The sequence below is a fragment of the Colossoma macropomum genome, unplaced genomic scaffold (genome assembly GCF_904425465.1).
Source record: "Colossoma macropomum unplaced genomic scaffold, Colossoma_macropomum, whole genome shotgun sequence".
NCBI classification, from domain to species: domain Eukaryota; kingdom Metazoa; phylum Chordata; class Actinopteri; order Characiformes; family Serrasalmidae; genus Colossoma; species Colossoma macropomum.
The window spans coordinates 25,968,060-25,983,133 of NW_023494802.1; the positions used below are offsets into that span (position 1 = coordinate 25,968,060).

Sequence of the window (15,074 nt, forward strand, 5' to 3'; positions counted from 1 at the left end):
TTTAGGCCAAATGTAATAAATAAAGTTCAAATGTAAACAAATTTTAATTCATATGCTGAAAGAAGCTGAATGTACTAAGAAATCCCACTATCATTTTTACAGGGAACTGTAAAGGAGTTGAGGAGTTTTTCATCTTTTTTCTTTATGATCACAAGACTTTAGTGCAAACTCAAATCCAAAAATTAATTCTAACTACTTTTTGGGTCATTATTGCCTGGAGGTTACTAGAACATTATCATAAATGTCCAAACTTTATCCTTCAAACATATTACAGACTATTTCATTAGTCCTTTAGACTGACACCGTCACCGTTTGGAAATAGAAGTACTGTCTCTTTAAGGCAGCCATAGCTTTCGCTATGTTTGAGCGAGCGACATTTTTTCAATTCAGGACTCGGCCTGCATAAATTATGTTCATGACGTAGTGCAAAAGAGCAAAATTCTGTTAATTTTGGGGGACATTTCTGCAGATAACCCTTTCTCTTGATCCCTCAGGTGCACCAAGTTTCCCTACGCGATAGTTAGCGAGGATAGGCATCATTAAATATTAAGTAAAGGAGGTTCACGGCGCTGCTGAGCCTCCTTATCAATGCAAATAGCTCTTTTGTGTGCAGCCATAGCGCCCGTCTGGAAGCTGTGAGATGAATTTTTAATTATGTATGTCTAAAACAAACTGTGGCAAAGCTCGGAGAAGGAGGAGAAACAAAGAAATTAACCGAAATTTCACGGGTAAGTTGTGAATATGATTGCATTTGAGCATGCTTTTTCGCTTTGCGTGACCAAGGGGCGATAGAAAACGAGTTTTTTGGTTAATATGCAATGGTCTTAATTAGCATAATTTATATATTTATGATAAAGAGAAAGGAAATACATAAATGCAGTCCCAAGGCATGGCATGTGAGAAGAACGACTATAAGGAGCCTGTTAAAGACGTACGTTTGGTCCCCGAAGCAAGTGCGATTGTTTTTTTTGTTTTTTTTTTTAATATTGTGAAAAGGCTGCGAGCGTGGGGGGAGGAGGGTTGCAACACCTGCTCAAGTTTTGACAGATGAAGAAGCGGAATGCGTCGTGCCTTTGAACCATGTGTCCTCCGTGACATTCTCCTGCGAGTGTTAAAGTCTATGCATTTGATGGTGGTCTACCATTAGACTTGAGTTGGTCTCACAATAAAACATACCATAATGACGGCCCTCGCAGGCCGCTTTATGTGAAAATGCTGTTCCGCAGTGCTTGCATAATGCCCTATTGTTTTTAAGCTAATAACGTACGATTGAAATCGTGCTAGTCTAAAAGCTCACATTTCGCCAGCTCACACCCCCTCCCGCCTTCAACAACAATAACACTGTAGCACGACTTGAATGCTAACAGCGTAGCAATTCTGTGGCTAAAACAGCTTCTAGTAGATTTATGCTTTGAAATGTGCCCCTCATGTGCTCATGAATCAAGCTGTGTTGGTGAGCACTGGTGCCTCATGTGGTTACATAATTCAGCACCATATAATCTAGACGAAGTGCATTGAATTTGAGAGGGTGCAGAGTTTTGTTAGAGTTGAATGTTTTCCTTCTTTATCCAAAAGTGTTTGAGACGCCCCCAAAGGTGCTATGATGAGTTTTTGGGATAGTTTTTAGCGTAAGCTAAAGCTTGGATTGTGTCTGGCAGTTAAATGTTTTGCCTTGAACATGAAGTGGTGCCGCAGCATCAGCAATGCTCTTATTTCTTACCTCAGGTAATTTCATAGCCAGGGTATGCTTTCTTCAGTCATCATGGCAAACCTGTGACCTGTGATAGGAGTCAAACTGTACGATGGACTCGGAGGACCTCCCTGCAAGCGATGCTCCACTCACTGTCAATGAGCAGGTGTCACTTTGAGCTATGATAAATTCCAAAACACACACTCTGTGCAACACTCATCTTTTTGTGACCACTTTTGCAAAGATTTACCATGTTGCCATTATAATTTACATGCTTGTAAACACATAATAAAATTCCATTGGATATCTCACAAAACTCCCTGAGGTTTGCATCATGCTTCTACATGTCTGTGTATTTTCACTTTGGTGCTGTCCTATGCATTTATCATAAAACAAGCTCAAGCAATCTTCTCTTGATGGGGCATTGCAGAAAGCATTGCTTAAGCTGGATTTGGGCAGATGCTCTTATTTTTGGTTCCCTATACTCATGTCCTTTCCTTTTGTGTCCTCGTTTCATGGTTCATTGTGCCCTAACATGTGCTTGGCCTTTCTGTTCTCCTTAGCCATTCACTGTCTGACTGCAGAAGTGTTTTTTCAGCTGTTAGATTCCTGCAATTTGACTTTACCTGCTCGAGACAACCAGGTATGCATTCACTGTCCTTCTGCAAAGCCATGCACCTAGATGGGCCCTGCTCCATGTCTTTGTTTTTGCTTCTGTGCTGCTTTTGTCCTTCATGCTTATGCTCTGTGTCATGGTAGAAGTGTTGCAATGTAATTACCTTATTAGTTATTGTGTCTTTCATATTAAATGCGTACTTCACAATTTTAAATTTTGCCTATAGATGTTTCATCTCTTTACACAGTTCCACAAAAGTTCACAAAAAGAATCACAAAATAGCAGGTAGCGTAATGCACAACAACCCCACTTGCTCACTCATCTCCAGGTTATTGTCATGTCTGGTCATGAGACCATTCGAGTGCTGGAAGTGGAAGTGGATGCTGCTCTGCCCTCCTCAGGGGCTGATGTCAAAGTGGAGCCAGGACGAGAGGACAGGGGAGGTCTAACTTTAGAGCCAGCTGATGGTGGCATTCAGGATGGTCCAGGAGCATCCAGTACCACAGCCACTGGTGAGAGAGCAATAGCTAATCCAATGCATAAATGCAAGCTTCTATTCTATCCTGTTGCGGTCACAGCGATTCATTGAGGTAAGCCTCCCTTATGTCCATACTCACAGTTTCTACTGAGACTACAGCCCCTGCAGTTCAGACTGTTGCAGCCCCTATAAGTGTTTCTCTGCCCCAGCCACAGACTACCATGCCTATCACTGTCCAGGCTTGTCCACAGGTAAGCTATGAAAGACTATTTATAGCAAGATTTTTGTGGTGTTAAACTTTAACACCATTCAGTCAATAACAAAAAGAAAGTCAATGCTGTTCCGCTTCTCCACACCTTGCAGTTTTTTAACAGTCATTTAACATCAAGTATTATATATATTATGTTTTAACATCAGCCCAACCTTAGCCAATGAGGTACATCACTCAGTAAACACTTGAGTACACTATACTTGGAGATATTAGTCCATAAACAACCTACTAGAGCCAGTAGATTAAAAAAATGTCTAAATATGTCTAAATCACCAACAGCTGGTCTGGTAGGGTTAAAGTCTGTTTTCTGTGACAATGTCTGGTTTATATCTTTATTTTTTCCACTTAAGGTTCTGACCCAGGATGGCCTGACTACTCTGATGACTGGCATGATGGCTCAGCAGGGCTCTCTTGGCCAGCCTCTGCTGATCCCTATCAGTATGGCTAGCTCAGTAGGCGGTCAGGGCGGACTGGCTGTACTCACCTTCCCTACGGCTACTGTGGCCACTCTGCCTGGCCTTGCTGCAACTGGCCCAGCTGGAGGACTTATTAAACTGCCTTTTGCTGGCCTGCAAGGTAAGGTGTTGCACTGCAGAAGATTCTTATGACTTTTGTGTAATACAGTGAACATAAGCAAAGTCCTTGTTCCATAGTACAAACCCAGTTCCAAGAAAGTTGGGACAGTATGTGAAATGATGATAAAAACAGAAAGTAGTATTCAGTTAATTATATTTGATCTATTTTAAATTAAAAATGGTACAAAAGCCCAATATTTTATGTTTTACTTATGAAAGTTGAGACAGGAGAAAGTTTACCACTGTGTTATGCCACCTTTGTTTTACCAGCACTGAAGACACAAACTGATTCAGTTTGGCAAATGGAATATTTTGCCAATTCTTAAGCTGCACAATGGTACAGGGCCTTTGTTGTTGTATTTTTTGAGGTTAATAAGACATGTTTTCAAAGGGAGACAGTTCTGGACTGCAGGGAGGCCAATCTAGCACCTGTGCTCTCTGATTATGCAGGCTTGCTATTGTAACATGTGCAGAACGTGGCTTGGTGTTGTCATATTTAAATAAGCATAGGTGTCCCTGAAAAAGACGGCACCTACAAAGCAGCATTTGCTGCTCCAGAATGTGTTCATTGTTGGTCAAAGATCATGGGCATTCATTTGTGGTTTTCAGCCTTTTTTCCCATTTTTCCCATTCTTTGGACCTTTTGATGATATTGTGCACAACAGATTGTGAAATACCTAAAATCATTGCAATCGCTCACTCAGGAACATTATTTTTTTAGTTTGAATGCTGATGCATTTTTTTGGCAAAGTTGCAGCTCTCGATCAAAGATCTAAGACTTCTTTGAATGTTTGTTTCATGTCCAAGCGTAATTGCATTGCATTTTTTAAGATTTTTCAATGTTTGTAGTCTTAAATTGAAGTTGGTAAGTTAAAACTTTATCTTGTCCTTGAACTGTTTTTGTTCAAATTGTCAAAGTAGATTTGTCAATCACTGCTTTTTGTTTTTATTTGCATTTTGCCTACTGTAATTTGAAAGGAGTTTGTATGTTATGATCGTGTCGGTGTAAAAATGCAGGACTTTAAATCATATTTTACAAATATGGAAAAAAATATTGTTTTGGGGAAGGTAACATCAGAAAATGATGGACAATTCCTATTTTGTTACAAATCTAACTGGAAATATCTCACAATTGCTTGTAATGCATGAAAAAGTACAGTAGGTCAAAGTAGCTACTTAATTATAATATGTACTTGAAAAGCAAAGTATATAACTGGTGCTTTTTGGTGATTTTAACTGGGTAAAAAAATGGTTTTATATAAATCATGTCTTTGACTATACATACAGTACTGTGCAATAGTCTGAACTCACTCTTTCGTTTATTTAATTTTCTGTCAAAATGGTCAAGATATGCATTATATGGTGTCAGAAAAGAAGCAGAAAACATATATTTAGCAGAAAGTTGCACAAAATCCTCCAACACTGAGTATAATATTACATTCATCAGTATTTAATTTATCAACTTTTCTCTTTTGTGCATCCTACTGCACCTCTACATGTTCCATCCTTCCAGTTTTAAGACCAGGTTACAGATGTGTCCTCCTAATAAAAAGGTTTTCTATATTTTCTCACTGTGCACTGTGTAGCTGCTGTGTCAAATTTTGCATGCCAGTCTCTTCTTAATTACTGGAGACCCTTACAACAGTCATCACTGCATGCTGTATGAAAAAGTTGGTTGGCCCTCTTAAACCATGGGGTGGGAAACTCACCGGTTGTTTTTTCTTTATAGGGTTCTCTGTGGCTGTGTGCCATCTTATATCACATTTATGCCCACTGTAAATATTGGATTTTAGAAGATTTACTCCATTGACTTGATCACCTGTGGGGTGCTTAGAGGTTTTACTAAATTGTGCAAATCAGCTTTCGGTTACTGTGCACCAGCAAACTAGAATACATTACAGGAAACTCTAAAGGTCCTCTTCTTGGTGTCACTGGATTATTTTAAAGTTATATTTTATTTAATGTTAGTTCTCTTATTTCTGTTTTATCAGTATTTCTTGAGTTTTTATTTACTTCATTCATTTTTTAAATAAATGTTCTTTGTTTAGTCATGATAGTCTTGATTTTTTTTTATTGATTTAAATGAAAACTTTATTTAATTGTAATGTTTTCAATCCCTGTTTAAACCTGCTTGGCTACGATGTAAATGAGCATCATCCTCAGTGTACTTCCTAGTTGAAATAAAGGTTGATTGATACATTAGTTGATAATTTTTTTTGGATTGTGAGAAGCAGAAAATGCAATCAACTTGTAAAACTGAATGTTGCCTGAAAAATATACCTGCAGATTTCTTTGAAAAACTAAATCAAGTCTTCCAAAAATAATGGAAGCTGTAATAAAAACAAGGGGCAGACATGCTAAATACTGAAAAATTGAGATTATATTTAGCTGTTAAGGCTTCTGGAATTTCCTGTTTAAAATGTTTTCTGCCTTTTTTTTCTGAAGCTGAAAAAATGAATAACTAGTGCTAAATGGTCATTGACAGCAAATTAAACAAATGAAAGCCTGGACTCTGACTTGCGTAGTACTGTATGTCAGCTGATACTCAAGGTTTCAGAGTTTTTCCATTTCTAATGAAAATATGCATGAAGAAATTGGTGAGAAAGACCATAAAACCCACAGATCTATAGCATGTACTTAATTTTTCCTTGTATGGAGAAAGATTACAATAGCTTTTGGTCACTCTCAGCTGTTCAGTGTTTGATCATTTTCAAGGGTTACATGGGAAATGACATAACATGGCATAGATGTCTGCCATGTTGCTTCAAGGGCTTCTGTGTGGTGATAGGCTTAACTAATAGATTGGCAGGTGTTTAAAGTGTTCTGTGCCTCTGTGTTCTCCCACTGCAGCTGCCGCTGTTCTGAACTCGGTCCAACCTCAGCTTCAGGGACCCGCGCAGACGGTCCTGCAGACCCACCTGCAGTCAGTACAAGCAGCTGTGCAGCAGACTCCGACTCAGGCCAGCCCAGCCAGCACTGCGCAGGTGGCTGCTGCTACTGCGGCTCCAGCTGTGCACAAGGTCTCTGAGCCCAGTGCCTCTGTCGCAACAATCCAGACAGCTGGCCTCACCATCAACCCTGCCATTGTGAGTTAGAAAGTGGCTGTGCATCACATATGATCTAATGCTATGTCTCTGGACCACATATATTAGCTATGGGTGCACAATTTGACTATGATATCACTGTTGCACTGAATTACATTGCTATATGTACTTCTGAGCAAACTGTAGGTACTGTCAGTACTTAAAGAACACTGAACAACTGTGTGTTTCAGTAAAAGAGATTTAGAATGATGTTAAATGCCCTAAAGGGTTAAATGGTTTTGCCCTATTGTCAGGAGTTCGAAAACTGGCGATGCTGGGAGTTCATTCCTGGTCTTGTTTTAGATTGTGTATTGGGGAGTACAGAGCACAACCTGACATGAGGTAAAATGAAAATTAAATAAATTTTGTTTTATGTTGTTTTATTTTGTATATCAAACAGGATCAAGTAGAATATGCTTTTGGCCATCTTCTAATATTCCTGTCAGATCATTCTTTCGCTGTTGTCAGAAGACAACCTTGTATCTCCAAAATGATAACTTTACAGGAGACGGGAAAAAACATACTCTACTTTTAATGTAAGTCAATGGAACCAGACTTTTTTCCAAGTAATTCTGGGCTGTTTCTTTTGGTCCATTCATCATGAAATTGAATTTACACACAATGTAAAGGGCAACATGCATATTCAAATTCTGTCAAAAACTGAAAAATTCTGTCAAAAACTGTTGTCTTCTGACAACAGCGATTTGCACATTTTCAAAGAAACAGATGTTGTAGACATGAAGACCACTTTTGTGCCTTTTGAGTAACTTTTTTACATCACAAATTTTCATTTTCAGTTACTAGGTTATGTGTATAACTTCTCATAGAATTCACACCAATGTTATTTTAATTACACTCCTAGTGGCTACAATATAGCACTGTTTTGTAGAATATAAACAGCTCACATTTAGAGCTAGCCAAGATAAAGAACAACCTCCACATGGTGGGGTTAGTTGTGATGTGACAGCTTTTTTATGTTGATATTTGCTGTTCTACTTTGTAGCTAAAAATAGATTTGCCACTGTTTGACACAGCCTCTTTTATTTTGATGCATATATTTTTATATTTAGGCTGGAAAGCTTGTTAGGGTCAAACAGTGTATAATTGTTCTAAATCAAATCTGTTTACATCGTTTTACCAGACTTTTCTTTCAAATGTTACAACTAAGCTCTCAGTCTGCTGTCATTAACCCCACCTGTAGAGTTCTAACACTCCTGCCATGTTTGGCCGAATTGTTCACAAATGACTGGCATTTGAAACAAAGTTTGCTTCAATTGTAGCAGAAATGTGTATGTTGTTTGATTATTTAGCAAAAAACAAAATGTTAGGTTGTGCCCCATTCTACCATGTTGAATTTAAAAAATTCTTTCTTGGATAGTATTTTTGATTTGTGGCTGTACTGTTTTTCTGGTTTATTTTGTACCTCAATATTGCACATATTGCCTGTGTTTAGTATGCTGTGATATACACTGTTGAGTCAAAACATTATGATCAGTCACAGAGAAAGCAAATAATATTGATTACTACGTAACAATGGTGCATGTCAAGGTCTGTAATATTTTAGACATGAAGACCTGTGTGACTCTGACAAGGGCCAATTTGTTATGGCAGGATGAATGGGTCAGAGCATCTCCAAAACGCCAAAGCTTGTGGGGTGTTCCCCGTCAGCAGTGGTGAGTACCTACCAATAGTGGTCCGCGTAGGGACAAATGAACGCATCGATGCATGAGTGCAACAAAGGCTATTCTATCTAGTCTGAACCAACAGAAAGGCTACTGTGGCACAAGTCACAGACATTTTAATGAGGGTTAAGGGAGGAATGTGTTGCAACATGCAGTGCATCGCACCCTGCTACATATGGGGCTGTGTAGCCATAGATTGGTCAAAGTACTCATGCTAACCCCTGTCCGCTGTTAAAAGGGCCTACATAGGGCACACGAACATCGGAACTGGACCATGGAGCAGTGGAAGAAGGTAACCTGGTCTGAGTCCAGGTTTTTTTTGTTTTTTTTTTTACATCATTGCTGGGCCAGGTATGTGTACACCGTTTAACTGGTGAAGTGATGGCACCAGGATTTACTGTGAGAAAAAGACACTCCACTTTGGTTCCACTTTGCAAACAACATCTTGATGCCACGTACCACAAGGAACCTTTAAAGGGCTTGTAGATTCCATCCCTTGGTGGGTGATAGCTGTTGTGGGGCATGAGAACCAACAGCATAATGTAGTCATAATGTTTTGGCTCATCTGTGTACTTTTGTCATTATTGCTGCGCACTCCTAATATCAGCTATTTTTGCTTCTGTTGAGATGAATTCTGTATTTTAATTTGAGCAAGGAAGTCACAGTTCACTAGTGTGATGTTCAGATGTTATAGACCTACTTGTTTGCCATAATTTGGGTTGAAAGTATATGCTTACTATATGTAGCATTTACTTTTGTTTTATGATGATTGATTTACATGTTCTCATTTATGTCTCTGACTGTCTTAGATCAGTGCTGCTTCTCTGGGTGCCCAACCACAGTTCATCAACTCTCTGACTGCAACTCCCATCATTACTAGCGCCATGTCCAATGTGGCAGGCCTCACCAGCCAGATCATCACCAATGCACAGGGTCAGGTGAGAGAACACAGATTATATAGAATAGAAACAGCACCTAATATACAAGTGTGTTAAATTATATCATTATAGTAGTAATTGAACTTAATCAGTGCAGCACTGTTGTATGCCTACTTTGCCTGTCATTCAGTGAGCATGCCCAATCTTTTCACGGTAGAATGCCATGTATGCACTTTTCCTTTAAAAAATCAATCGGCATATAAATAAGAGTAGTTTATTACCTTGTCTCTAGGTGATAGGCACTCTACCTTTGCTGGTAAACCCTGCATCACTGGCTGGAGCAACTGCAGCACCTGCATTACCTGGTCAGGGTCTGCAAGTGCAGACTGTGTCCCCTCAGCTGTTGTTGAACTCCCAGGGCCAGATCATAGCCACCATTGGAAACACACCGGCTGCTGCCGCTGCCACCACCACTCCCAGCAGCTCCACTGTCCTGCCTAAAGTCACAGGCCCTCTGTCACTCAAGACCACAACACAGGTGTGATGTGGCATGTGCCTACATATTACTAAATGATCAAAATGCAATTAATGAATGAGATGCTTTCAAATGAGCTTCATTTTTGTGCATATTTTTAGTATTGTGGCTTATTTTCCAGAATAGAGTGAACATTTTGGAGACTTTACATTGATGATAAAAATGATAAAAAGTGATAAAAATAGAGATGCATCATATAACACTTGCTCAGAATGTCATTTGAATTATTTTATTATTCTGAATCTCTGTTCAGGGTCCCATTGTAACAGTTGCCCAGTCTCCAGTGGTGATTGCCCCGCAGCCCTCTGCAGGAAAATTGGCCTCCTCTATCTCATCAGCTCTTCCTATTGCTTGTGCAGAAATGCCCACTGTTGGCCAGCTTGTCAGCAGTATGTGTATTTATTCTCTTTCTAATCAGAAAAACATGCATATTCCTAAGTGTAGTCATTTGTTTATGACCTGTTTGCACATATGGGAAAGGCTAAAAAGATCTTTATTTTGTTATTGTTTGTTAGTGTGTTGTTAGCTGAAGGTGCATCCTGACTTGTTGATAACTGATCCAGGTCTTGCTTGTGGTTAGGCTGCATTATATAATGTTTATCGCAGTTTTGAAATTGGCAATAGTGACATTGCTAGTGCTTGCAATATGTAAGTAAGCCTTGTACTAGAGAGTTTTATGAGGGTTTGGATGACAAGACGTTAAAATTCATTATTTTGATCAAAAAAGTTTAGGTATTGTTTATCCAGGTCACATTAAGGGTTCTTCAGTATGGCTTAATATATTGCATATCACAGTCATGTTATGCAGCAAAATAAACGCAGTATAAACCCAATATGATATATTTTTGGTATACCATGCAGTGCTAGATAGGCCACTGGATGCTGAACGTTTTCCTTTTTTGTCCAGAGCCACAGTCCAGTGTGACCGAAGAAGAGGGCATTAACCTGGAAGAGATACGAGAGTTTGCCAAGAACTTTAAGATCCGACGGCTCTCCTTGGGTCTGACCCAAACACAAGTGGGTCAGGCTCTCACAGCTACTGAAGGACCAGCTTACAGCCAGTCTGCTATCTGCAGGTCAGTCTCTTTTTACATCTTTCTCTCTCTCAGTGTGCATTCTCCATCTCACTGTATCACTTATACATAGATGGCTGGAGCCCTTATTCCTCTCAATCTAACCTTCATCCTCACTCTTGCCTTTTGTTCCCCACAGATTTGAAAAGCTTGACATCACACCCAAGAGTGCCCAGAAGCTGAAGCCTGTTTTGGAGCGTTGGCTGGCTGAAGCGGAGCTGTGGAACCAGAAGGGTCAGCAGAACCTAATGGAGTTTGTGGGTGGGGAGCCATCCAAGAAGCGCAAACGCCGCACCAGCTTCACACCACAGGCCATCGAGGTCCTGAACACCTACTTTGAGAAAAATGCCCTTCCAACTGGCCAGGAGATCACAGAAATTGCCAAGGAGCTTAATTATGATAGGGAGGTGGTGCGAGTTTGGTTCTGCAACCGCAGGCAGACACTGAAGAACACCAGTAAGATCAATGTATTCCAGGTGCAGTAAGGACATCAGACTGTAAGGTGTGCAATACAAGACTGGAAGGAAAGTGAGATGAAATTATGGACTTGAATTGTTCTTTTGTACTGTAACTTTTTTAAAAAAAGATTGGTGCTTTTGGTAAGTGTCTTAAGTGGTGTTCACATTTGATGGACTTGGCAATGGCATTGCATGAATGGTCTGTGGTCGAAGTAGTATGAAACATACTCATTTTTCTGTAATATTTTTTTCTTACTCTGCATGTGGTACTGTCATTACAAGCACTGAGGAAACATCACTGAGGAATCATTTTGACTGTAAATTTTAAATCTTCATTATTCATAGACTTTATGTGGTTGCCCTTTTAAATACCCTGACATTACGATTGATAATTTTGTAAAGCTGTTATAAAACGCCATATAAGCCCACTAGTTAGGATTAAATTCTGGACCTTGTCCGGATGTAATAGTGTAGTAGCAAAATCTCGTATGAAACATTTATTCTTTACTATTTGAGTATTCTTCACATATTCATTTACTTACGTGCATTTACGTGCAATATAATTTGCAGCTAAATACTGAGATTATACACACACACACACACATATTTGTGTGTGTGTAGATGCCATATATATATATATATATATATATATATATATATATATATATATATTAGACAGTTGGTGATGTGATGTAACAATAAACATATGTATTTTGTATGTTTTCCAGCTTTATGGTAGCTCTCACAGTCCTCTCGTATGGTCAGTGTCCTGTTAGAAATCCTGTCTTTCGTCTTCTCACAGTATGTGTGCAGTGTATGCTTATTGGACAATCATAGTACTTTGGATCAGAGAATATGCCCTTATTTACGTGGCAAAATCCACTGTATTCTGATTGGGCTTTCCTGTGTTTTATGAAGTTAGATAGATGTATATGGTTAAGATGGTAACACACACAATGTCTATTGTTTTAAATAGAGAATCTAATAAGTCTTACACATATTTAAAATTGCAGTGACTGATGTGAAATTGCTATGGATTATTGTTACCTTTAACAACATTCATGCCAAAATAATAGCTTAGATAAGTCTCTCTATTACATAAATGCTCTTATAATGTGAAATTCTGCCTCAGATAAAGACGTGCTATAAGGTAATGAGAATACGACAGGTCCTCTTAAGAATATCCTACTCATGTAGAAAGCTGCTAGCTCAAGTTACATTTGAAGCAACACAAGTCAGTTCGCTTTGAAAATCTTATTTTAACCTCCTTCTTTGTCTTCTCCTTATGTGTCCCTTCTCCTTATGTTATGTTTTCTTATGTATCTCTGTCAGAAATTCATAAGCTGTCTGTCTTGTAAGGGATAATATTTTCCTTCTAAAGTACTGTTTGTTTTCTAAAGCCTTACTATGTTTGTGTGTGCAGCATATAATAGGTAGCCAACTATCCACACAGTCTTGTTTGTGGTGATGCAACAAGGTGGACAGTTAAATAAAAGATTGTGACTGTATGACAAAGAGCAGCTGACTGAAGGATGTGCTAATGTGTGTTCTTGTTTCATTTTTAGGTGTTTTGACAAAGCTATGCCATTGTGAATTTTTAATTTTCATAATGGATTGTTTTCTGCATCTTTTGTAATGTTTTTTGAGGAAGGAGTTGTAGCCTAGCATTTACTTGTTTTCCCATAAGCTTGGTCTGATGTCAATCAAAAGCAAAAATTTCTCAAGATTTTTTCTCCATTGTATGGAACAGTAATCAACTTGAACTGGTTCTGATTTCATTTTGTTTGGTATATACTACGTTTTCACAAAGGTACTTGTCAAACTGTTTATTTTTTATCATCATTACTGTTTGTCATTGTCATTTGAAGAACACTAAACAAACATGAGGAATCCAAGTAAATTATATGGAAACAGTCGATTAATCTTTTGTGTAACTTTTAATACTTGTCTTTCTCTCAATAAACCATCATTTAAATCATAATAATGGTTGCCATATTCTTCAGAGTGCAGTGTCACGTGTTATAGAAATTCTAAATACAAAAAATGTCCAACAATAAAACAGTGTTAAATATGGTGTTTATAGTACTGTATATTGATCTCAAAATATCATACAACTAGGGATGCAATGATAGGGGAACTGTGGGCTGATGTCAATGTCCTATATTAATATGTGCAATGCATTTGAAACCTAATTTTCTCTATACAGATAATATGTGCCTGTTCTTGTAGGTAATTTGTGTGCACTTTGCAACCTATGGCAGCTAACTGTGTAACTTTGTGAATATAATCATCGAGCATGGGAACCACTGTAAACTTGCATAACAATCTGTCAAATTATTTAATAATTTATTTAATAATTTGTAATGAAATACTTTTTAAAAAAAATTAACTACCCCAACACTACATATTACACATAATAGACGTTTGATGATGTCACCCCAACACCCCAATGAACTAATAATATGAAACACAAAGTATCTGATAGCCTAAATGTCCATCCCTACTCACTCCATAGGAGCTCCAACAGTGAATGGTTACAGCTGAGCATGTGACTAATCCAGAGGATTGTTACGGGCTCCATAGCTATTGCAACATCTGCAGACGACAGTAAAAACCTTGCTGGAGGCATCTGAGGGTTTTTATCACTCAAAATGACCAGATCCTGGAGAACCATGCGTAGTAAGGTGTAAGAAAATATTGATATACTTGAGTATTGCAATATCATGTTTGTGTTACTGTATTGATTCTCAAAACACAATAGCAATTTTTAATTAACAGTTTACACGCAAAGATTCACAGCAGACAGTGGTTCTTTTGTGTTGTGTTTAAACCCACGAATGCTAGCAGTGTATATTCTATCTTCAGCCATTAGCCTGTTCCACTCCAATGTAAACAAGTAGCGTAACAAGGGCGCACTGCTTAACGTTACCAGAGAACTTGTAGAGTGAAGAATTACTCTGTACTCTGTAATGTTTTCCGAGTTTCTCAAACACTAGAAAGCGTGAAAAGTGGAAGTCCAAAATTAATGGGTTAAGATGGAGCATTTGAGCAAAATTATAGTTTATAAATACTTAAACATTTTTAATGTAAAAGAATATATTCATCTCCTTAACATAGACCAGCACAAACCATTTTAACATGGCTGTAGTATTTTTAAGAGCTTTTGAACTCCAGTTACAGGGTTTTCAAGGCACCTCAGGTATGTTCATGATGCCAATGGGCACAAACAGCCAATGAGCTGCTACACTTGCCAACCAATCAGCACTCAGTAGTAGTGACGCTCCTGTCCTCCTGCCCAAAACCCATTTGCTGTAGAAAAAAGGAAACATACAGTTATCTTTGCTTTTTTGGTCAAATAGATCCTCCTACTTTCTAAAATGAAAGGCAAGTTCTGGGTAAGTGATTAGAAGCTATTTTCCTTTTTTTAGCCGTTTAGCTCCATTCACCCCATTCATTGAGGACTTGCTCGCAGGCGCCCCCCTAGTGTTTACAGTCATGTTTTTGATATAATGAGGGAAACAGGAAGAGGCCAGGCTCCCCTTAAACCAGCTCTTATGTTACCATTAGTAAACCTAGCTGAATAGTAACGTTGCTACCGATGGCTGAATATGAAAGACTCGGACCAGTATTCTCACAATGCGTTCTACCTAACGAGCAAGCCTGTATCATTACTACATCATAGTAACTTGTGTTTTTGACGTTGCTTTCGATTTATTTCAAGCCTATTGTACAGTC

General features: G+C 38.6%; 1 protein-coding gene across 3 annotated transcripts; it reads left to right on the forward strand.

Moving 5' to 3' along the window:
* Nucleotides 1–366: 366 nt before the first annotated feature.
* On the forward strand, nt 367–11,922 carry pou6f1 (POU class 6 homeobox 1). Of its 3 annotated transcripts, none has more exons than XM_036591942.1 (11): nt 367–728; nt 1,726–1,856; nt 2,635–2,818; nt 2,926–3,035; nt 3,406–3,631; nt 6,481–6,716; nt 9,205–9,333; nt 9,566–9,811; nt 10,062–10,197; nt 10,716–10,884; nt 11,021–11,922. In XM_036591942.1, exons 2-11 carry the CDS (start codon nt 1,803–1,805, stop codon nt 11,364–11,366), a joined length of 1,836 nt encoding a protein of 611 aa, XP_036447835.1. In that variant the 5' UTR covers nt 367–728; nt 1,726–1,802; the 3' UTR covers nt 11,367–11,922. The 3 variants fall into 3 exon arrangements, with proteins under 3 accessions (XP_036447835.1, XP_036447836.1, XP_036447834.1); XM_036591943.1 differs by lacking the exon at nt 367–728 and adding an exon at nt 2,254–2,333 and having other exon boundaries at nt 1,746–1,856; XM_036591941.1 differs by lacking the exon at nt 367–728 and having other exon boundaries at nt 1,748–2,333.
* The last annotated feature ends 3,152 nt before the right edge of the window (nt 11,923–15,074 follow it).

Excerpts from the sequence above, each read along its gene's own strand:
- pou6f1 (XM_036591941.1), top strand. The coding sequence starts at position 2,178 with ATGTCCTTTCCTTTTGTGTCCTCGTTTCATGGTTCATTGTGCCCTAAC. Across the intron at positions 2,334-2,634 it reads TACCTGCTCGAGACAACCAG|GTTATTGTCATGTCTGGTCA; the intron begins GTATGCATTCAC and ends ACTCATCTCCAG. Across the intron at positions 9,812-10,061 it reads CACTCAAGACCACAACACAG|GGTCCCATTGTAACAGTTGC; the intron begins GTGTGATGTGGC and ends ATCTCTGTTCAG.